The sequence below is a fragment of the Amphiprion ocellaris genome, chromosome 22 (assembly GCF_022539595.1).
Source record: "Amphiprion ocellaris isolate individual 3 ecotype Okinawa chromosome 22, ASM2253959v1, whole genome shotgun sequence".
Lineage (NCBI taxonomy): Eukaryota > Metazoa > Chordata > Actinopteri > Pomacentridae > Amphiprion > Amphiprion ocellaris.
In genome coordinates, this window is record NC_072787.1 from 7,402,160 (window position 1) to 7,426,365 (window position 24,206).

Below are 24,206 nucleotides of genomic sequence, written 5' to 3' on the forward strand. Positions count from 1 at the left end.
ATGTATTATGTCTTGAACAGACTTAGGTTTTGTGCAGTGTGGGTGTGATTTACCTACATATCCCCCAAAGCTGAGTCTCGCCATTTGGCTCCCATTCTAGTATAGCTTCCGGTTTTGAGCTATAAAGCCCAGGTCCCTGTCTAAATGAATAGGGAAAGAGAGGAAAGTGCAATGGTCACAGGGACATATAGACTGTTTGTATCGACTCTTTAGTCAAATCAAATTTAAAAAATGGTTTGAAACTTTGCCCCAAAATAAGGTTTAAAAAGCAGTTTTCCCACAGGTTATAACTCGACTACACATGCACACAGTTTCACAACATCATGCTTAATTAAGTGCAATAACACAAGTGAATGAAGATATCATCTTTTTGGGGGGAAAGGGTGGTACATGTATCATAAGCTGCCATCTTTCCCGTATTTCTATTTAGGATTCTTACAGTGGTGAGTCTCCTTTGTAACATGTCTGGTGTCTTGGTATATTTGGGACAGGAGGTCACTGCTGGAAGAACTATCAGTTAGAGCTATGTTGTAAGCATTTTGTAACACTTCTTAACATTACTACATGTACCTTTGATTGCCATTTGGTTTTTATTTATGGTAAATGTCGTGCCTCCTTTGCTCTACCAACCCAAGGCATGAGTTAAGGCTGTCATCATCCAAACCCTACTCTTGTCTTAAGTATCCACAACATCCTTAATAGATCAATTCATGTCTGTGCAATGACCAGTCCTTCAAAAGAACAAACTAATTATCTGAAGAAATCTTGCCATTTATAGGTTACTGTACATAGAAATGGTTTCATGGCTGCATTCTGTATAGACTTGTTCCATTAGGGTTTACATGCACAGATATATTTAAATCCACTCACCAGAGATAAAAATATATAGAGTAACACTGTTTGAGGACATATATGGTGTACAGATGTGCTTCTATTTCTGTGTGTAAAATGACCATCATGTGCACTTCCTGATTATCTGTGATCCTTCCCTTTTCTGTATGCTGCTGTTTTGCACTTCCTCCACAGCTGGCCTCATTGTGGAGCAGAGGGAAGTGCCATATTTTCATGATATTGCCTTTCCTGCTCTCTTTTATCAGTGTTCTTTCATCCCTAAATTCTATGCACATGTATAAAGTTGGGTGCTATCCACAAGCACACTGGTGTGATCAATAAAGTCCCAGATGGGGGAGTCAGATAATAGAACTGTCTGTGTGTATTTGTGAATGTGCAGTACTGTAAATGTACTGTACTCCCTGTCAACTGCAGGCCTCCTTTCTATTTTCTGTTCATGTTCTCACACTCCCCCATCAGTCAGAGTCTCCAGCCTTTTAGTCGCCCAGCACCAAACATGGCCGATGTGAGGAATTTACGATCATCGTCTTGGCTTATTCTCACCTTGCTATAAAACTGTCATGGATTTACTGCAACCAGTGTGTCACTCCGTCATTAAAATGTAAAAGTTTGCAGCACTGCCTAGAAAATTACAGACGATGCCATGGAGGTTGCCCGTTTCCCTCGCTTACATTTTACCCGGTTGCAGGTAGTTTGTTCCCTCCTCGCTCAAAACTAAATCATGAGCTGTCACTGCACCCATCACTCTAAGTAAACTGTACAGCTCAGGGAGGAAACAGGGAGCTCATCCTCACTTTAGAGAAGCACAGTTTTGCCATTTTCTGCTTTCAGACTTACTTTCAACGCTATTCACTGACTCTTTTCTGCTGTCCTGGATGGAGACTTGGTAGGGTGGGAATTCACAATGTCGAGTTATCTTTTGATATGGCTTGATGCATTCTGATTGCATTTATATGAAAAAGCCTAAGTTATTCTTTCAATAACGAATGGGTGCCCGGGGAGACTCCTTCTGAGCTGTCTTCCCAGCACAAATCCGACCTGAAGATTTTGACAGTTTGACACTTTAATTTCCTACAGAGTATTTCACCTGGATTTCTTGGACAAAGGAAGAAACATACTCCTGTAGAAAAATATCCATATTGGGTTGGAAATGATTAAAGTCTGGAGCTCAATTAAATCCACTCTGCCCTTCTCTTTTCCTCAGGTTTGGAAAGCACCGGAGGGATGAGCGGCCAGAAGACAGGATGGAAAGGAAGAGTTCCAGTAAATCTAAAGCCGAGGACATGCAGGCGTCAGAAGAGGAGACCTTGCGGATGAGGCTGGAACAGGAGAGGTGAGTGCTCACACAGAGCCTTTCCTTGCTAAAAGCCTGAACAATTAAGTCCCAGCTGAACAAAGGAGGAAAACACACAGCTGACCAGAAAATTAGCAAACTACCTAATTAACAAAATGGCAAAGCAAGGTTTGGTAATTCTGGGAAAGCACTCTGATGCCAATTTGTGAAATGTCTCCTTCTTTTATATCAGTACATTAAATAGATCATTTATGGATTGTTGTTGCCTGTGCCTCTCAGAGGCGCTGACCTCCTAACTCTTAGGCCCCTGTGGATTTAGCATGATTGAATGGTGCTCATTATAATAGTGAAATCGATGTAGCTCAGCATTTGTCTCCTCCTGCAGCTCGCCCAGGTTGTTAATCGTTCAAGAATACACTGTTCCTTTTTGTCCGCCCCTCTTGGCTCAATGTCCTCCGGGCATTTGTGGACATCAGGACATTCAAAAGAATAAGGCAAGGCATTGGTTTTTGCTGTGTGCGCCTCATCCCTCACAGACAAGCCCCATTTAATTCTCTCCACTAGGGAAGACAATATTGGTGGCAGGGTGAATGAAAAGACAGCTTGCAGCCTCCATTGTTCTCCACCAGCCAAATGAACTCAGTAATCAAACTGCCGTTGGTAATGACAGCTAATTGAATAGAAACAATAGGGCTTGATAGTGTTCCCTCTTACAGCGAAAAGAGAGAGGGATGTGTGGCTGTCGAAACTGCACGGCACCACAAACACAAACAAGTGCACGCACACGCAAGGAAAACTGTCACAAATGCCCTCTTCCCTGCTGAATGGAACATCTGGAGGCCTTGCTCACAAAGCTGTAGCACATTTCTTTTTGGTATTCCATTATGACTTGCAGTGAAGGTCCTCTCCATTGAGGGTGTGAACCTCCCTGGCTGGAGGCCTAACACATTTCCCTCAGTGGGCCCTGGAGACCCACAGGCCTGGTTCTCCATCCAGATCTGTCCCCTTTGAGCAGCTCCCAAACAACTGTCATACTAAGCAGCAGAATCAACACAGACACACAGTGGGCATGAGATATGTAGAGGACATGCCCTTCCAACACTCCAAGCAAACACATACACACTATTTAAATCCCATTCCTACTGCTTTTCCTTTCACTGCTGTCACCCATTTCTTTCTCTGCTTCTTTGTCTTGAATCACATTCTCATTCCCTGTCTTGTTTGTGTCCGTTCTGGATGTGTGAGCTCCGATCCCAGCTTCCTATGCACGAGAGCAACCTAATTCTTTCCTTTTGTACCTGCTCCCACATCCCATCACTCAGCCAGACTGGGATTGTCCCTCAGTTAATGTAAAGGGAATCCTGAGGGAAATTCTGGTGGGTAATAATAAACCAACCTGCCATGAAGCCAAGTCGATATTCAAAGTGTTCGGGTTCAGCAGGACGACAGCTCAGAAATCCATTACTCTTGTATTTTTTGGTAGCATTACTGTATTACTCTCCCAAGGTGCTACATTTGATTGCCATAGTGCTTCCCCATAAAGCAAGGTACACGCTCAGATTGATTACACTGCTGACACCGAGACGGAGAGCTGTTATGAAACTATGGATCAGACCATATCAGCCTTCCGAAGCTGGCAGTCATCAGCCAGCAATGTGTGTGAGCACGACCTGGGATGGGCCACAGCCAAACTCGCGGCTCAGCTGACATTAGCGATCATTAATTTGAGCAGACAGTTTTGACAGGGGCTTTTAGTGATTCAAAATAGGAGTCAGCGAAGAGGTGAAACAGATTAATTCATAAAACCTGCCCCTTTTACCCTGCAATAAGGTAGCTATGGTCATATATTTAAAACTCTGACCTTGATATGATTCCTGCAGTTTATGGTTTGGCCTGTGGTCCTTGCAGACACAAACCATTTATTTTGAGTAAAACTACTCGCCTCCTCCATTGATATGTTGTCGACCTCTTATAGACTGAAAATGATGGAGAAGAGAGTCCATAAAACTTTGACTTCATTACTAGAGCACTTGCATTGCACCCACTCGGCGAAGAGTGCTTATCAGCGGCATTTGTTTTGCAAAAATCTGGCAGATTTTACACAGCTTCTGTGATTGACTGTTTCGTGTCTCATCAAGGAAGCATTATAACCTGTGGTTAGGCTGATATAAATCTATGTTCAGCTCAGCAGAGGTAGCCATTACTCTGGTTTCTTTGTGCCTGTGGACAGCACCCATACACCCCTATCGGACTGGCTCATGTTGAGAGAAGTGTGGAATCAACAAGCACTCTGACTGGACCCTGGGTGGCTGTGGCCCTCTTTCATGTAAGACCACGGGGGTGAAGAGAGAGAAAGAAAGAAACACAGGGCGGGTGGTGTTAGTAGAACGTCTATCAGTCTCTCACTTATCTCCACACATGCTAGGCCTGAAACTGTTTTTGTGTCCAAAGTGGGGAGTTCACAAAGCCAACCTGACAATGGTTCTTCTTCATTTTCCGCCTGGACTGAACTCTATTCTCTCTGTCTTTTTCTGTGGCAGCTGATTATGATGTCCATTCTCTCTTATCTGCTTGGCTCCGCTTGGCTTCTAATCAGCAGCCAGCACTCCACTGCCACGCTTCTTGTTCCCACTCCCCAGACCACAGCAGAGCACATCACTGCTTTTTTTTTCCTAGACAGTGGCCTGTTTCCTCTTGTTTGTTGTTGGACTTCCTGCTGACTCTAGACAAACAGTACCCAATCAGTGCTTCTGAAACAGTCAGCACAATTCACTTTTGACAAACCTGGATTGGTATAAGAGTTTGCTCTTAACTAAAGAGATGTTCTTTTATATTCTGTGTTCAGCTTACAGACACCCTGTGCCACCAATAGAAAAAAATAAAGCAATTTGCTAGAAGGCAATTCTCTCCCTTCCATTTTTTTTTGTTCCACTGATTGTAGTACCAGTGATATTATTTCACTTTGTTAAACCATCTCATTATTTCAGTATCCTATTTGAGTCTCATTTGCATAGTGAGTTCAAAGGAAGCTCCAACTGACTGATTGGGAAGTGTGATTACATTTGTAATTATATTGATACCTACAGCAAGTTAATGTGATTATTAACACAGTGAATTAACACAGCGAAACTTGAACAATTATCTCCATGATTGCATTATGCCATTATGGGCCAAGTGTCAACAGAAAAGATAGGCTATCGGAGGTTTGCGATTCTCCACAGACAGCTGTATACAGAGTCACTTACTGCACTTTGATTAGATTCAGATACATTCTGCCCTCCATCTGCTCTTCAGAACAATAGAACATGTTTTGATGAGGGAGTATTGAAAAGAAAAATCTATTCAAGGCAGCTGGATGAGAAAGTAAAAGAGCAAATACATTCTGTTTCATCCACCACAGTAACAATGCATATTGAAGAGGCATGCTTTCAAACTTCTAAGTGGGCTGACTTCAAAATGAATGTCTGAGAGTAAAGGCAGCCCCGCCTCTTCCCTTCTCCCTGTTGTCTCCTTTGGGTAGATTAAAGATTGACAAACATATGGAGAAGGAGTCTGCTGGCTTTGTTGGTCCAAAACAACAGCCCTGTTGGATTAACCGTGTGATTTATTCAGCATGGAGAGGAAGGACTTGAGCTGGTTTATTGCTACCGGTTCACACCAGATCTCTCCTTCTACCAGTCTGCTGTGTTAAAGTAATTGCTTGACGTGGCACTTTTCTATTACTGTTCATGCACTGAAACAAACCTTGAGCAACAATATCATTACAAATTCAGTTTTAGTTGCTGTGAAAGTGTTTTTCAATGACAATGAATGGAAAGAAGAACAACAGAGAGAACAAAATAGCCGAATAGGGAGTAAGTTAAGGAAAAAACAGCATCCTCTGGCTGACACAGAATTTTCTTGAAGACATGGGCAGCCAGTGGATTAGGGGCTGAACTTTAACTGCCCTAAAAGCCTCAGCATTAGACTGTCTAGACTGCCTATTCGCCAGAAGGAAATACCTTTCCAGTTCACTGTTATGAAGAACAAATAAGTAAGCATAGTATTTTACTTAAACGGTACAAACAACTCACAAAGAATCTGATGGGATACTGTAATGATCTGCTTTTGTTTCATCGGTGTAATTAAATTAAAAATCCCGCATTGGGGCTGCTATGGACCACTACAGCTTGATTGTCCCCTTCTTGAAATAAAATCTCCTCAGGCTGGTTGCAGTAAAAGCTACAGTGGCCTCTTCACTAAAATGTACCGTAGCATCTGGTAAGAGGAGAAGAGAGGAGAAGGGCTGGTAATTGGGGCTGTACAGTAATAATGTGTTTAGTGTGGGCAGCACTTTCCTCAATGTTAACATGCCGGGCCATTAATTGACTAATGGAGTATATATGGTACAGTGCAGGGGTGGCCTCTGAGGAGGAAGTAGGGGAAGGAGAGGAGCTGGAGGAGCACAGTTAGCAGGTGTGTAAGGTTTGGGGCTAATGAGCATCTTACAGATCAGGAAAATGGCTTCAAAATTCCAATTTTGTTCCCAACAATTACATTCATATACTTACCCTTGCTTAATGTTTTTGTGAACTTTGAGGTGACAGCTTGGATGTACAGGTCAGAGGACCCTTAAGACAGAGGTGTGCAGTCCAGGTGTTAAGGCTACTAAAACATCTGGTTATCATTAGGAACAGATTATGGTTCTGAATAAATATGAAAAAGACAACAAATTCTGTCTTGTGTAGGACACCAGATTAATTTGTGATTTAACTTACTGTAAATTGTATAGGTAAATTTGAGTAGTTGTTCCCAAATTTGTAACTGCTCTCATTTACTGTGTATAGTGAAGACTATCAAATGTGCAAGTGTTACTGAGAGAATCAAAAAACAGAATCAAATCCCCACACAAAATTGTAGTCATGGCAGTAGAAATATGGAGGATGATGCCAAGACACAACTTCAGTCAAACCGCAATCATCACAGCAATAGTGTCACCAGTTCAGTATCCAAACTTAAAATATGGTCACGATCTCTCCTATTGAATCTTGAGTTATTACCTTTGACCTTTTGGATGTAAAAAGCCATCAATTCTTGGTTTTATCCTATGAAACAATTGTCTAAACTTTTGTCTTAATTAGTACATCAGTTCTTGAGTTATGGCCAAAAATATATCTTGTGAAGTCACAGTGACTTTTGATTTCCAAATTCTAATCAGTTCATCTTTGAGTCCAAGTAAACATTTGCTCCAAACTGGAAGAAATTCCCTCTGGGTGATTTTAGGGAGATATTGTGGTCACAAGAATGGGACAGACAACCATGAAAACATAATGCCTCCAGCCAAAGCTGTCACTGGCATGGAGGCACACAAGTGAAATATGCCGACAGTGAACATTTTGGAGAGAAACTGACAATAAATGTTTCCTTGTCATATAAAAACAGACACAAGAGTCCACAGTAATGCTTGCAGCACAGTGAGGCTGTACACATGGAACTTTAAGGTAAATAATAATGTCAGACAACATGCTAGTGTTCTGCAGATATATTATTAACTACAGTCCCAGTATTAGTTTCAAGAATATTAACGTGTGTTAGCATGTTATCATTTTTGTTGGCATTGAACAAAAAGTACTACTGAGGCTGTCATAAATACTGTTAACCTGATGATGGCACTATAAATTTGGAGTTACTGCACTTCACTCTGAGGGGAATAATACTATCAATAAAAGCTCATGAGAACCAATCAAACTGCTTTCAAGACTTTTCAATTTAAACTTCAAATTTCAAACAAAATGCAGTGCAAAATGTATGTCGAAGAAATACACAAAACATATTGATTCATTCTGCGTAATCCATTCATATTGGTCAAAGCTTTGGTCTATCACTGAAGAACAGTCAGAAGATCACTCCACAGATTCTGATTCATGCTCATAGCTCCATGAATGCCTGTACCACATTTGATGGAATTCAATTAATTAGTTGTTGAAAAATTTCAGTGTTTACCAGAATGGTGGACAGACCATTTTACTACCTGGGAGAGATGTCACTAATGGGGCTCAAAGTGTAACCTTGGTTGAATTTTGTACCAAACAAATTTCACAATGCAAAATATAGATGGGTGACAAAGTAAAGGAAAATCCTGAACCCTTGACCCCTACAGGGATGCCGTGGCTCTGTCATGTTGTGAGAGTCATTTTGTTGCTATGGTTTGTGTCCACTTTGATAGAGAGTGAAGAGTCAATACCAAAGTGTATTAAACCTGATGTGGTAGAATATGGTGGCTCAACACCTTACAAAGACACCTTGATGTTGGTCTTATTTCAATCCATCAAACATTTAAAGATGTGTATGAATACAGTTGCAAGGCGAGAGGTTTCCTAAATCCCTGCTAGTTTCATTTTTGACACATTAATAACAGTCATCTTTGGAATGTAGCATTTAAATACAAGTTTGTCAAAAAGAGAGCGACTGCTTCCTGGCAAGGGATGAAAACTTAACACCATATGATAGCCCAGATTCTCTTCCTGACAGACAAAACAAATCGGAATTGGCCTGTCACAACAGAGTGACAGGTATGGATTGTTTTATCCATAAACACACAGACAGATAGATCTTTTCTACAACAAAAAAAGCTATGACCCTAAAAAACTTCAAGGATGTGATGCATTGAAACAAAAGTTTTATTTGATAGGCATGTTGTTGAGTGTTGATCCACTAATGCCAATAGCATGACTCACAGCTTTGGCATTTTCGCTTGTTAATATGCTTTTATTGAAATGCACCTATTAGCCTTATCCATGTCAGACTCCTGAGGGCTGGAAGAGAACTCTTTTAGTTTGATGTCGCCAGTCTAGCCGAGGCCATTATCTCATCCCAAAAGTCAATATTGCCATTTTTATGAATCTGATTAGTCCATAAAACGCCAAAGGGTCTTGAGATCCCAGTGGACTTCCGTGAACCTGTGGTAACATCATTGTCTGGTCCTTCCTGGCAGAGATCTGACATCATTTTAGCCAGATGGCAGGTGAAGGGACCTCTGGGAATTAGTGTTTTTCCTGTCTTAGGCTTGTTTTCTTTTTCCTGACAACACGGGTGAAAGTGAGCACAAACTCACTCCACACAACTGAACTAATTTTCATAATGTACCTGGTCCACGACAATACAAAAATACAGCGAACCAGCTTTGAGGCTTTGTAGATGACTGCACATCACGCAACATTGCATCAGGCCTCCATCAAAATCTCATTCTGCAGATAATGCTGAGAAAATGGGATTTTGGACGGCTAAAAATAAACAAGGCAGTCTATGGGTAGGATGTGGGAATTGGGTTAATCCGGCACTGAAAAATGGTGATTGTTTGAAATGTGATTACTGTTATTAAAATACACAGACATGGGAGTGTGAGTTCTTGGGGGAATTGTAGCTCTGTTCCAAACCTGTCAATCATCTGTTAGGAGCAGCAGTGGGGGCGGGGTCAGAGGTCAGTTATGACCCGAGGTAATAGGGAAGTCTAGCACCAGTGGGAGGCAGCATGCTTGCATCCCCATGTGGATGAGTGTGTTACCCTACAGCACATATAACATCTGGAACTAGTGAGCAGTCTAGTGGCTGCTGCCAGGGTCACCACAGTGGGAGGTCAGCTCCCCTCCGTCGCCTGTCCTCACCGCTCCCCTCTCCTCGCTGTCCAACTCCCTGCTCCTGCAACACCAACTCTCCTTAGTCCCATGTAACACCATGACTGAGTCTTGTTAGCTGCGGACAGATGGGCATTCACGTGGAACCATTCTCTGAGACAGGAAAGGCCTGTGAAAGGCTCTGTTGTGTGGCAGTGGTCCTGGGGTGAGCAACAACATGGGGGGAGAGGAAGGGGCGGGAAGGAGGAAGAGGAGGCCTGACTGTCTCCCCCCACCCTTTTTTCTGTTAGAGGGCCTCGAGGATAAGATCAGTACACTCGTCCTGGCCAAATAGTGGCTCATGGAAAGCTGCATATTTCAATAATGCCGCATGGCTTCGTTCTCTAGAGGAGAACTTATTTTTCTCTATTCCCAATCCCTGTTACTCAAGAGACAAAAGCCACTTTAGAAGTTTGTGGAGGAGAGGCCTCTTCTTCTCAAGTCTGGACTGATCAATATCTAAGATTAAAGTTAAAAGTTGGAATGCTGCTGTAAGCCTCTCTGAATCTGGGACAGAGTATTACACTGGGTCCTTATTTAAAGCCATTCAAACGAACACAGTGCCTGAAAAACAGTAATAATCTTTTAAGAACTCAGTTAACATTATGCCATTTGATGTTCTTCTTTTGCACTAGATTAAGTTGGCAAAATACATACATTGGCGGTGAATAGAAATTGTAAAGCATTGCTTGATTTTCTGCATTTTAAATGGTCCAAAACTTTTAACTGCTTGAAAATGGTACCATTTGTCAGACTGATCATGTGGAACTCAAGTAAATTTAAAATGTATTTCCATCACAGAGGGATAATGTTTAAAAATGTTACTTTTTTTTTTCTCGGTTTTTAGTAAGCCAGATGATTCACAGATTCATATCACATCCAGGCTAGGGCAATAAGGGAATATGGCTTGGTATAATTAGGACACCAAAAACAAGATAATATTACCAATACATTTAGTGAAAAGAAGATTAAAAGTATAATAGGCTAAAGAACAATATAGTAACACGCCAGGGTTGCCAACAGCAACAGTGGTCCATAAACATCACAGACAGTGCAGTAGCCATAGTTTGTGTGTCTTTAGCCTTCTTGAAAGAGGTATATACTTATCACACCTTCATTGTAAGTTTTGCCTCATTCAGTTTATTCAGTTCAGAACTGAAGAAGCCTCTTGGATGAGAGGTGAAACGTCTTCAAGGAACCTTCTTAAAGTCCAGTTGGATTGATTTAAACAACTTTGGACACAACAGCAGGAACTTCTTTAACTAGGCTACTTTATGAATTGTCCTCAAAATGGAGACGGGATTCGCTCAGTAGTCAGATTAAACTTTAAATGTCACTGCCACCTTCTCAGAATCTCACTCTATCTGGTGGCTGAACATGGGATGGCAGCTTACACTTCAATAAAGTCACCATATTGATATTTCTTTTCCACAGTTTGGATATTTGGTGTACAGGTAGTGCAAATGTAACAGAAAGTTCTAAAGTTACATTACCTAATTATTATGGTTCTTCGATTAGATTACTGACTACATAATTTTTCCTAGGAAATTATAACAGAATGTATTTTGAATGTACCGCTATCAATCCGTTGATCACATCCTTGATCTGTCCATCACAGAATACAGGCCAAGACACGAGAACTTCGGGAGAAGCAGGCAAAAGAGAGAGAGTACGCCGAGATCCAAGATGTTGTCAGCCGCACCTTCAGCTCAGATGAGGACCACACATACGCTGGCATTGGATCATTAGACTCGTCGGTAGATAGCAGCATAGACCCTTACAGCCACCCCTACCACCTCCCTCAGAGTCCTCAGAGCCCTCACCCTCCACTGAGCCTTCCAGGCAACGGTCCACCCCTGGAGACGCTGTACGCCCAGGTCAACAAGCCACGCAATGGACGCCCTGCAGCTTCAGACAGGTAGGAGACCCCCAAAAAACTGTCCATATGCAGGCGTTCACACAACCACATCCGCAATACTGAATGTACAACACTGTACTTTGCTACTCTCTACCTTTCGTGCTCATTCCAATGACACTAACTAGCTTTGTGCGTTGTGCTTGTCCTTTGCAACAGTCTAGTTCATTTACACCTCATCTATAATGCATAGGCAGTAGTATGATTGTATTTGTTCACTTTTACTCGTCATGTGGGACACATGGTTCGCAGGAAAACAATGAATTTCACATAGGGCTTTATCGCATGCTGTGTCCTACAAGGCATTCCCCAGTGCAAGCAGGCAAAATGCACAAAGTAAAAGAACAACAGGAGCCTATCAGTAATTCTCCATGTGTTAGAATTTAATATCAGATCTCTTTTTTTCATTATCCTTGGATCACAGGTAATCCTCCCCAGCCTCTCACACACCTTGTCAGTCAGTCACACTGCATCTGAGTTCAGCTTCTTGTTGCTGGGGCGCTGTAATGCTCCTCCATGTCAATACAAAATTTGATGTGATGACAGCGCCATGCAGAGCTTTAGTTTCATTTAACTGTGGTAGTATGTGATTATATAAATCAACTGTACGCTTCTTCCACATATCTTATACACTTTTTGTTTTTTTTTATTTTTGGGTTGTTTTTTGGGGGATTTTTTTGGCAAGACTTCAACAGAAAAGCAACCATGTTTTTTTGCTTAACATTGTAAATGAAAGTGACTAAGAGTTAGTAATACAGGAGAAACTATAGTTTACTGACAAAGTGGGATCTCTGGCTTTTTAATTACAATTCTGTGTTTTTTCCCCCCAAATTTGCTGTAAAACATCACAAATGACGCATTGGTGTAAATATTTAAAAATGTACCAATTCAAATTACAGCCTATCTTCGGTTACTCCCAGACATATACACCCTCTGTTCATATTATTTGGACCCATTTCACTAATTGATAAAAGTCAATTCAAGAATAACATTTTAACCGAACATTAGCTACACACTCAGATATCCTTTCTTTGTTCACTCACATTATAAGGAATGTCACTTTAGTGTCAAGTAAAGGGCTATGACACACCAACAAAGCTCCAATTTCAAACGTTGGTACACCAGTAATGGCTAAGTTCTGCTGCAGATCTAGTAGACATTTGGGTATTTAGTTAGAAATTTTGTGAAATTTTGGTCAGGCATATGGGTTCTGTAAAGCATCTTGAGACAATTTGACTGTAATTGGCACTATATAAATAAAATTGAATTGAATTGAATCAATAAGGTTTTTCTGCTGACAGTGATGTGAATTTTTACTTTTCAGTTAAATAATCTTAACCATGTAGCAACATGTCCAAAAAACAAACAAAGCCTAAATCAACCTAATTTTGTGAAACCTGCACTTTTTTGTAATACTAGTTTGTTGTCAATTTTACAGAAGTAATTTGATAAACAATGGTATGATTATTAGTATAAATGCATTTTCTAATGAGGGCATCTGTACAAGAAACTTTCTTTCTCTACATGACACGTATGTGCTCTCAATCCAGCATTTGCAAGGAGTAGAAAATTTCATTCAGTTTAATTCAGTTTCATTCTGTTGTATCGTACGATTTATTCTGCGGAATCTTAATGGCTGTTTCTTCAGTTACTTGAGATGATGTCAGGGTGCAGATTTCCTCTAGGTCATGTCCAGTGGTTACAAGTCAGGACACCACTATTCCCATGGTCTCCCAGAACCTTTCAGGGTGTTATTAAGGGATTGGATGATACTCACCTCTCGTGATTGACATCTGTCACTTGGGGGCTTGTGACCTTTCACTGCTGGACTCAGAGCTGAAGTGTATGTGTTACTGTGCGTGACCAACACAGAGCACCTCACTGTGAGTGTGTGTGTGTGTGTGTGTGTGTGTGTGTGTGTGTGTGTGTGTGTGTGTGTGTGTGTGTGTGTGTGTGTGTGTGTGTGTGTGTGTGTGTGTGTGTGTGTGTGTGTGTGTGTGTTTTAAGAGGACTTACAGAGGCAGAATCTCCATCATGTAACCCTCCTATGACAACGGGAGCAGAAATGACAAGGTTATCTGTCCCCTCTGATGGCCCACTAAATCCATGTGCCAATACATCCAGGGCTTAGCGATGAAGGTTACTTCTACAGGTTTCCTCAGTATGTTGTAGTCATAGCAACTCTTTAGTGTAAACTAACCCACAGACGTTGATGACCAGCCTGGCAGCTACTTAAATAAAGAATGCAAGAGAGTGCGTGACTGGTGCTGGGTGACTGTTGATTCAGATCACAGGAGTCTAAGATGTTGTTCAGTGATAGACTGATGCTATTGATTGTCAGTTGGAATATCAATACACTCTGTGCAGGACTGTAGCATGAAACCATACAGTGTTTTTCCTAGCTCAATGCCAGTGGGAATATTAATAGCAATCTGTTTAGTGGTTTTCACTGAGAAAACAAGGGTTATGCAAGGTTCCTCCTAGGTGAAGGGTCTGGTTGTAAACAGATGCTTTGTTACTTTGATATGACTAGAATTTATTTATTTTTTTTTTTTTTTTTAATCAAAAATTGTGCTTCTTTGGTTTATTCAGATTTTGCCCAACCTTCCTCTGACCATCTGGAAGGTGTTACAGTTTTGTAAATACATCTTTGAATTAGAATATGAATATATTTTACTGTTTATGAGGTCTTCCCTGAAATAGTTTGCTTTCAAATAACATAAAAAAGAATCTGTCTTATCCTCACCTTTTCTCCTTGCGGTTTCTTAGAAATACTGAGCTCTCACCTTCACTGGTTTATTTTAGCATTGAAAGCTCAGTGCTACAGGTTAATTATAAATACAACTTTATATTCAGTTTGGATTGGAGTCTGAGCCTTGACTATTGACAGCAGAGTATGGAGTTTTATTTGCAGGGACAGGATTAGCTGTTGCAAGTGTTGTGATTTGATTTGAAATATGCACCACATGTTCAACACTGCATTTTTGTTTTGCACCTCTTGCTGCTTTGCATATCTTGTGTATGCCAGCCCAGCTGTGTGCCTGTATTATTTGTCTTGCTGCCTTTGAGATATAATAATATTCACTAGTTTTTATTTCACTCAGAGGCTTTCTATTTACAATTTGCAAAAAGGAGCTTGAAACACATTCAGATTCAAGACTCCCGTCACTTGCCTATCATAACAAACATAAACAGTAATTTGCATTTCTAAATTAAACTTAATGGAACTTTCATTGTCAAGTATAAGGTGCCAACACAACTGAATTTGTAATGGTTTCTAACTAATCCATGTATCAAGACAGCAAAATTTCACTGAGAGCTGTTGATTTACCTTTTTAACTATATGACTTTCACCTTTTTATCTTGCTGCTGCTACTTAACCTTATGTTTTTGAACTGCAGCGATGACATGAATTTCCTGTATGAAGTTTGTTCATGGAAAGCTGCTCATTCCTGGCTGTCAGTCAGTCTTCAGTATGAAAGAGGAGAATGGATAGCATTTAACCCTGACTGGGATACTGTTACCTCTTTCTGAGGTGGGCCCTGGAGAAACACACTCTGATCAAAGGGACAGATTATGGATCCTTCTTTACAGGGCTATTGGAGTTATTTTCTGGTAGAGTTAAGGTCCATGGTCAGAGATCTGACAGCTTACTTGCACCTTGTAACACAACTGAAAGAACTGCACACGCAGAACAAGTAAATTACTATAAAATCCACTGCCATTTCCCCTGATTGATGGTCAGCACACAACAGTGTTTAATGAAAACAGACTGGAGTGTGTAGCAGTACGCAATTTACAAAAAGTGAAATTATTCCAAAATAAATTTGAGTATTGATTTAATCCATCCAGAGAAAATGACTTTGCATTTGTTTGCATATATGTATAGAAAATACATATATAGATAAAAAATAAACCCAGCACTCTCCTGTTGGCCTGCAGCACTCTCTCACAGCATAGTAAATAATATTATATGGAGATTTTACCATGGTGGAAGCCATCTCCTGATTATCATATGACCTCTAGAAGCATGGCACAATTGCATAAACCTTACCTTGTAAAACAAGTTCCAGGAAACAAGTAAATGGACTTACACTGAGTTGAGTTTAGCTGACAGCATTTCCTTTACCATGCTGTCTTCTCTAGGAAAAACAACATATGTAGCGAATGTGTAGGAAGATGACTAGTCTAATCTTTCATCTAAAAACCACCAACTCAAACATTTGCATAGCTGGAAAGACATGAAAAGATGCTAGTGTACTCAGGAGTCTAAATTCCCATCAGGTTGTTTACCTTACATCCCTGGTTGCTGTCATTACAACACAGCATTTTAGTCAGATAGAGGATATTTTCTTAGATCCAGTCAACTAATTAGACCCTTTAGGGGCCCTTTGTTGATGTGGGGAGTCGCTCTTTTTGAGAAAAGGTGGGGTCCAAATTCCTGTGATTGCCAGTTACTGTACATTATACTTTGTGCCTTGGACTAATTTAGGCTTCTTGTGTTTATATGTCTGTGCCCTAATAAAGGCATTCACCCATGACTCTGCAAGGCTTACAAAGTTGCACCCTTGTTTATCCACTACAGTTCATAAGAAGAGGCTGCAGCTGGATAAATAGCCTGGATGTTTGCCTCTCTTTCTAATAGACCTTTGGTAATGGAGCCCTAATGGGAAGGTCACTGTGACTGTAAAGCTGGAATGAGTCAGACCTGAGCCTATAAAACCCTTGGAGATACGAGGACCCCTGGTTGCAGTGGGCGTTCAGAGATCCTGCCCACTCTGCCGTATCAGGTTTTACTGTTCCTCTGTGGGATCATGGTACAACAAGAGCTCACTTGACAATTTATTACTAACCTCTGTGTTATTAGAACTGGCAGCTCCAGCGGTGTTTTGACAATGCTGTCAGACTCAGTAAAATTGAAGGGCACCAATAGATATATAGGATTTATTTATGTTAAATTTGTTAGAACCTCATATAAAGTAAATGTAGATATCATTTTTCACCCTAAAACCTGTAGCATGAATTCAGCTCAGTCTGTAACCGAGTTTACATGAAAGTGAGTCAGACATAAACACTTCAACACAATATTTTCTTTTTAGATTGTTTTGCTTCACCTTATTTAAAAAAAAAAACCCATAGACCTCGCAAAATGGAATGACCTCATTTCTCGACAGGCAGCTGACAAGTCAACCCCTCCATCTGCTTAGGGACCGGGTGGTTTGGGTGACTGGCATCGGATGCTGCGTTTCAGAACGGCAACCTGACAGGTGCCAGCCTCGATGGGATATGTGGGAAGCGAGCGTGAAACAAAGCATCACCTTTGAAACTGCAATTTGATTGACTGCTGCTCCCATTACTCAGTCGAGTTTCTAAAGCTCCTTAGAGCACGGGCAAGAAAGAGTCGAAGAGACACAGAGGAAGAGGTGGGGGGGAGCAGGGAGGAAAAGATATGGAGCTCACAGAGCTCGACTGTGCAAAGCCCTTGAAGTCCCCTGCAAGTCAGCAGATCCGAAGAGTCTGGCAAGCAGGCAGCAAAAAGAGAAACAGAACCCAATGATCCTCACCTAAAGAAACACTCACTGTGGTGTATTTTCTCCCTGCTCTCGCCACACTAAAATTCAGTCAAACCTCCACTTTGCATGGTCTTGAAATTGGATTATGAGGCTACTAATGTATTTTCCGCAGCTGATAAAAGGTCAGGCTTTTCATCTCAAGAGAAAGTTTGTGGGGATTTCTCCCCTCTCGCCACCTCCCCACTCTGAGGCTTGAGACACATTCACACCTCAGAGGAAGATAAGTCTGTCCAACCCCTTTACCCTCACTGTTGTTTTAACCATTATCACTGAGAACTATACAGCTTGACTCGTTCCTTACATCCCCTTCATGGTTTTTGATGAGAAATGATAACAGTCGCCTTCCAGTAGAGACTCATGATCATCTTGTTCTACTATGTGCTATATTGTCTGAACGGACCACTGGATCACTCCATTAAAGTAATGCAGATGAAGAGTAAGTGCTTATGAACATCAATGCGCCACCTCAGTCAGATGATCACTGAGGCCGTCGGAAGTAATCACTTTTTTATTGTTTACTGTCTATTATTTGGTGTCTGTAATTAACTCTGCAATCACCAATCAGCCTCTGTGATTTTTTAGTCTGTATTTTCATTTAGATGCAATCAAAGTGAGATTAACAACACTTTCTGACTGCAACATCTGTAGCTTTGATTAAATCCTACCTCTCAATAATTCATTGGTAAACAAATGAATCTTTTACGAGCCCTGCATCTGCGTTAAGACTTTAATAACAGCTCGTAAGTCTCTAATAACGTTTTCTTGCAGTTCCCAATGGAGGAAAGTTGATACGTCTAGCATCAAGGAACAGTTTCTTTCATAAGACACGTACATTAGAGGTAACTAATTATATTTTACTAAGTCATCAGTATCTCTGTTGTTCCAGGGTGTTTGTCTGGGGTATCTGGTTCCTTCACCTCTGCTAGGCTGCCAAGTTAAACAAGACTTAACAGTCAGTGCTGACTTTATCGCATTTTATTCCCACAGTCTTGGAAGCATATTTTGTTTGTCTCTTACATCCGCCAGTGTTTTCCATTATTCCCTCTGAGTGTCCTTGTGTGGGTGTGAAATTACTGTCACACCAAATGTGCGGAGTGCTACCTTCTTCTGCTCTAATTGAGAATAAAAGTGAGACACTGACATGATGGGGAGAGTTCATCTAGAATGTTAGCTCCTGTTAAGATAGCTGATGAATGAGCCCTCAGGTGGATCCTCAGGTCAGCTGTTTTTAGCTGTGTCTGCAGGACATCCTCTGCACATGACAGAGCTGTGTAGATGATGTTTCAGTCACCACACATCTTTGGAAAAGCTCCATGTAAACCCTGTATATAGGTTACAAAATGAGGGTGCAGGTCTCATACAGACACACACACATTTGTGCACTGACTTTTGCCCTTTTCTCCCAGCCAGCTCTGTGCTGTGGTGATAGTGCAGGAGGCCTAATGCACCAAATGCACATCAACCTTATCGTAGGGGTTCTACACAGATAGCAACGTGTATCTCCCAGGCAAAGCAAGTGAATTATTTTCCTGGTCTGTTTTTTTTTTTTAACCCGCCTGCTTTGGAAAGGGCCCTGTGGGATGGATGTGATGAGATGGAGCGCACAGAAGGCAATTTATCCTCCGTTTGTACCATTACGTTCATTTAAGAAAGCAAACAGCCTGAAAGCAGATCGAGAAATAGAGAGAGAGAAAGAGGGAGGAAAGGGAGCGTGAGAGAGAGATATAGACCCACCTCCCCTTCAACTCTACATCAAGTGGATCAAGCTGATTAAGGTTGCGTGTACAGTATTTTATCAACGTCCTTCAAAGCCTGGAAGACATGCATACAGTACCTAATGAATTTTCACAAGAAGATGAAAGGAAAGGAGGGGAGCGTGCCATATAGGGCAGGCATGCCCTAGCAGACAAAATGGGAAGTGAAGATGGGGGGAGTTTGAATATGGCCGAGGGCTGCCGAAGCCTCGTTTGTTGATCAGCACCGAAGGGCATCCCATTCCTGGCAATCAGCAGCTGCAAATAGACAGTTAATCCCCCTTCAACTCTCCTGAAGGCGGAAGATGCCTGATACTGTTCCCGACTGTGCTGCACAAAGCAGAGATTCACAAAATAGACAGGCATTTGCCGGTTCTGGCAAGTTTTCCTCTGCAATTCAGAATAAATGTGATGATTTGTTTGGAAAATGTCATGGCGACTAATTGGGAGAAAGCACACAGAGAGCATGCTGTTAGCAAATGTGGGATATACTTCTCTCTGAATTCAATCACTGAGACACACACCGTGGTGTGCCTGTTATGTGAATATGAGGCTCCTCTGTGAGAAACTCTGCTTTTCACATGATAGATAACCCAATTTCATAAACTAATCACGGGTTCTCCCTGCTAACATAGCATCACTGCTTTCATCCCTGCTGCCCGCTGCTCTCACAGCCTCTCCAGAAATAGATCAGGTGAGGAATGTGATTGAGAGGCAGGTGACTGCAGAGCGTGGGTTTGCACTATGAACCATGTCAGCAAGCAGATGACTCTCATGCCTCTTCATCCTCACCTTACGTTCATCTCTCGCTTCAGCTACAGCAGATGTAAACACACAGATACACATGAAAGTGACCTCAGAGTGTCAGGCTTGGATCCTAACTGCCGCATTTTTCCTTCTGTGCTCTGATGTTTGCAGCTAGTGAAGTGAGGTCAAGGAAGCCATTGTTTACTGTAAAGTGGAAGCTCGTGGAGGCGTTAGGGAATGTTTAGGGCTTCCCCTCTCACTGCAAATACTTGTGGATGACACGAGAGGGTAAACCGGACAAAGAAAAAATTGATTTGACTACACAACAGAACACAACAGAATATGAAACAGTAATCCCTGTTGGAAAAAAAAACTATATTAAACAAGGAAAACAACTGAGTAATTGAATCAAATAATTAATACTTCATATAAAATTTCAAAAAGTACCTTGTTAGTATTATGTGTTAGTGATAGGATGGAGGATATGCCCTGACTGCATATTTAATTCTGATCCTCATTTGTATAGACCAAGTCACATCATACAATCAAGTCAAAAGTAGTCATCACTGCAAAGATATGCTTACAGCTACATATGTGACCTCTATGTAATACACTTGTTATATATTATGTTAATATCATATATATCATATAATATAGCAAGAAAGAGTGGAACTGGAGCTTTGTAATTGTGCCTGGGAGTAGGCTACTGCATTTGAAAACAATCTCTCAAGTAATTATGAAAGAATATCTACTGTCAGAATGTTATTTTTATATATATATATATATATATATATATATATATATATATATATATATATATATATATATATGTATATATATATATATATATATATATATATATATATATATATATATATATATATATATATATATATATATATATATACATATATATATATATATATATATATATATGAAAGCTAATATAAAATACCTGAAAGTATTACGATGTGAAATAATGGAAGATCTGGAGAGCTTAGATTGTTCTGAAAATAACTTTGTACAACATATATGGCTGTCCCTTTAAATGACCAAGATAGGAGCTTACATATAAAGGTAGTAAAATGACTCTAAAAATAGCATAGGGCTCATAGAATTTATAGATTTCTTAAACTGCACATTTTACATCTGTAACCTTGACAACTTACAGCCACCAAAATCATATTTCATCATGAGCATCAAATGCTGAACAGCCTGCCAGGCCTCAGATCTGTTTTTAGCGAATACACTCCATACATATGCACCAAAACCTAGAACAAGCTCCACACTGATAAATGACTTTTGAGATATTTGCAGGCTACTTTCATCTGTCTCTAGGCAACTGCCTGCACTAATCAACCCAAATCTAAGTGTTTTTACTGTCACTGTAAACACTTGAATTTTACTCAGATGCAACAATAATCCTGGCCATTTTATAAATAACAGAAGTAAACCAGCTGCAAGCTTAGCCTGTGGTTTGCTTGACACCCAATATGTTTCAAATTCTCGAGAAAACACTAAATATTTGTGATTTATTTGTAATAAAATCCACAACAATTTTACTCTCTTTTTTTAAAAAAAGTCAAGAATTTTAATATTAGAAATATAATATCTAAACAAATCATGAAATATCAGCTACTATAGTTTTAAATCAATGGTACCAGCACTGTTTCTCAGTACAGGACTCTGCTGTTGCACTATGACAGAACCAGATGCACATTTGCTTTTAGAGAGGATTCAAATCCATAACATTATATGTGGAAGGTGACGCTTCACAGACATTGGAAATATTTAGGCCTGTGAGTTTAGTTGTATTCTCCATCAAATATCAGACTGCATCCTGAACACTACTTTCTAAGTGGCCACTGGGGTGCAACTGTATCAAGAAGTTAGTTCTTTCTAATCGAAATCTAGCCAGTGTGTACAGGGCACATAATTAAATTTACCTTGCCCACATCTGAGCCAGCGAGCCTGTGCACTCAACACAGAGCAGCATTAGTTCTCTCTATTTTAAGAGCAGTATCCATATTCCTTTGTCAGACTATGCCATTGTCGTTCCAATCCCCGCGCCTTGAACAAGCTTCCAGTGGCAAATCGGATCTCGGCAAAAAGCCTTTGTAATTACAGGGAGCTGAATGGGTGAATACGTCCCAAATCCACAAGACCAGCCAGCGACACATTCCATCTGTCTTAAGCCTCCTTCCAATATTTGAGATTGACTCATGAGGAGGTTTTGAAATAGTGCACAGCACCAACATTTTTCCTGCTGTTTGTGTAAAATATCTTTTGGAAGTTTTGAACAAAATTTGTCACTATCAAGTCATGAAAAAAATGTAGGCCTTTCACATCAGTTCCAGATAAGTAATTGTTTCTGGTATGATGGTGTTCCATTCTAATTTAACATGTTGATAACATTGGTATGTGGATAAATAATCCTCCGCTATTGCAGTGGTTCATTTCACAGCTACAGTATAGTAGTTCATAAAATGCTTAATGCTGAATGCAACATTTAGCCAAATTAGGAGTTCCTTTCTTTTCATTGAGAACAAAGAGTCCATATTGTGCATATTTACAGGTATGTCATTTCATTTTTGTGGTCTGCATGCCAACTCAAGTTCACATTATTTTTCTTATACTGTACATTGCTGTAGCGCGTCTTCTCACCCTCTGTCTGAAATATGTACCGCAGAGCTATGAGTATAAAGAGAGACATTTAGCCTTAGCGGTTCTAGTGTCAAAGGAATGGTGGACTGCAAGGAAGCTGCTCATTTTTCATTTCTTCATTAGGCAGGAATTATGCAAATCTGTTACACTGTGACGCAGATAAGAAATAGAAATAAAGCTTGAACTTCAAATGAAGCAGATCAGGAGCAGTATTTATTTATTTATTTATTTATTTATTTAAATGTTTCGCCCAACTTCATGCCAGACTTGTGGTTCCATATTGATGGACAGCCACAACCTTTTGTAGCCTCAGAGTTAAATATCCGTGTGTGTCAGCAGAGTGTATAACCTGTGGTCATACAGTGAGCATTGAGCTCAGTTTGTGACTATTACTTCATCATCTCACACTGGTAGAACAGAATTAAAACAGAATATACCACAGAAAGCCCAGGGGCTTCTCTGTATGTGTTTCAATCCACTACAAGCTCTGCTAGGGCCCAGGCTCTGCTTTAGGGCCCCTCTAGCAAAATGGGACAAGTGCTTCATTAGGTCACCTGAGCCAGACCTGTTTCAGCTCTCTGTGAGAGCTAATAAAACCCTGTGGAGGCCACCAGACATGTCTAATGCCATCAGCATGCCTGTAAAAATGCTCTTTGTCCCTTGTGACAGAGTAATGGCTGCACATGGCTTTGTTGGTCCACTGTAATGGGCACATGATGTCATCATGGATCATGGCTGTGGCAAAGGTCTTAGAGCCTGATTTGTTCTCCAAGAAAAGCAGGCTTATTCAAGGCAATCACATTATTATCTTAGTTTCCACTGTATCTGCTTGGATTGGTGGGGCCTGTTTGTGCCAGAAGAAATTACCAGGGAAGTTAATAACCAAAGGCATTTTAACCTAGTCAGACTTATTGAATTGGTTCACTGATTGGACCAAATGCCATGTTGGACTCTGGTAATAAGCTGTGCTGTTTGTCTCCATTACCCTCTTATCTAGAGCTACACAGTAAACCTTCAGATTTTCAATAATTTAATCTTGTTTTAGTAAAGTTTAAAATATTTGCCAATCTATGACCATTTTACCTATATAATAGAAAATCAATTCATTCATTCAAATTCTTTAAATGAGTTTACTTTGTAGCCATATAAGAAGCAACAAGTAATGTAGGTACAGTTACATTTTTGTGCTTCATTCTGTTGTCACTTAAATTGGACATTTTTTTTAGATCTATGCACATTTCTGAGAGTGCAATATTGTTGTCTTATTGTTGGCTATTATAACCTAAAAACACCTGTGTGACTGTGTTCTGTCTGCGCTCCACCATCCTTTAGCTTTACAGCCTCTATGGCTGATGGTCTGTAAGCGTCCCGGTGAGAGACATCATCCCAGAAACACAGTCTTCTCTGCCATGATTAAACATAAAGAATAATCCCCATCCTGCAGTTATATGGCTGTCATTAACAGCTCAGTGCCAGGCCCACCTGCAGTCAGTCTCTGCCTTAATAATGGCCATGTTTTAGTGGTAGTCCGGGATGTCAATTAAAATCCACAGCTTTTTTATGACCTTTTGTAGGAAGTTGTGATTTATCCATTGCATGTCAGTGATGGTTGAGTAGGTAAGCATTTAATGGTTTTGTGTTTATGGCTCAGTATTGCCTTTGTGTTTGAGCAGTGATGTTCATGTGTGCACTTGTGCCTGAAGACCTGTGTGTTACCTTTCCTTCTTAGCTGTGAGTTATTAATAATGCATCAGA

The 24,206-nt window shown here is 40.5% G+C and overlaps 1 protein-coding gene across 2 annotated transcripts in view; it reads left to right on the plus strand.

Annotated features, from left to right (window-relative positions):
• pard3aa (par-3 family cell polarity regulator alpha, a) overlaps positions 1 to 24,206 on the plus strand; it is a 392,129-nt gene that overhangs the window by 295,743 nt on the left and 72,180 nt on the right. For both annotated transcript variants that reach the window (XM_055007067.1, XM_023262624.3), the window contains exons 20-21: positions 2,057 to 2,185; positions 11,417 to 11,716. In XM_055007067.1, the coding sequence (XP_054863042.1) occupies positions 2,057 to 2,185; positions 11,417 to 11,716 (429 nt within the window). The remainder of the gene's footprint in view (positions 1 to 2,056; positions 2,186 to 11,416; positions 11,717 to 24,206) is intronic.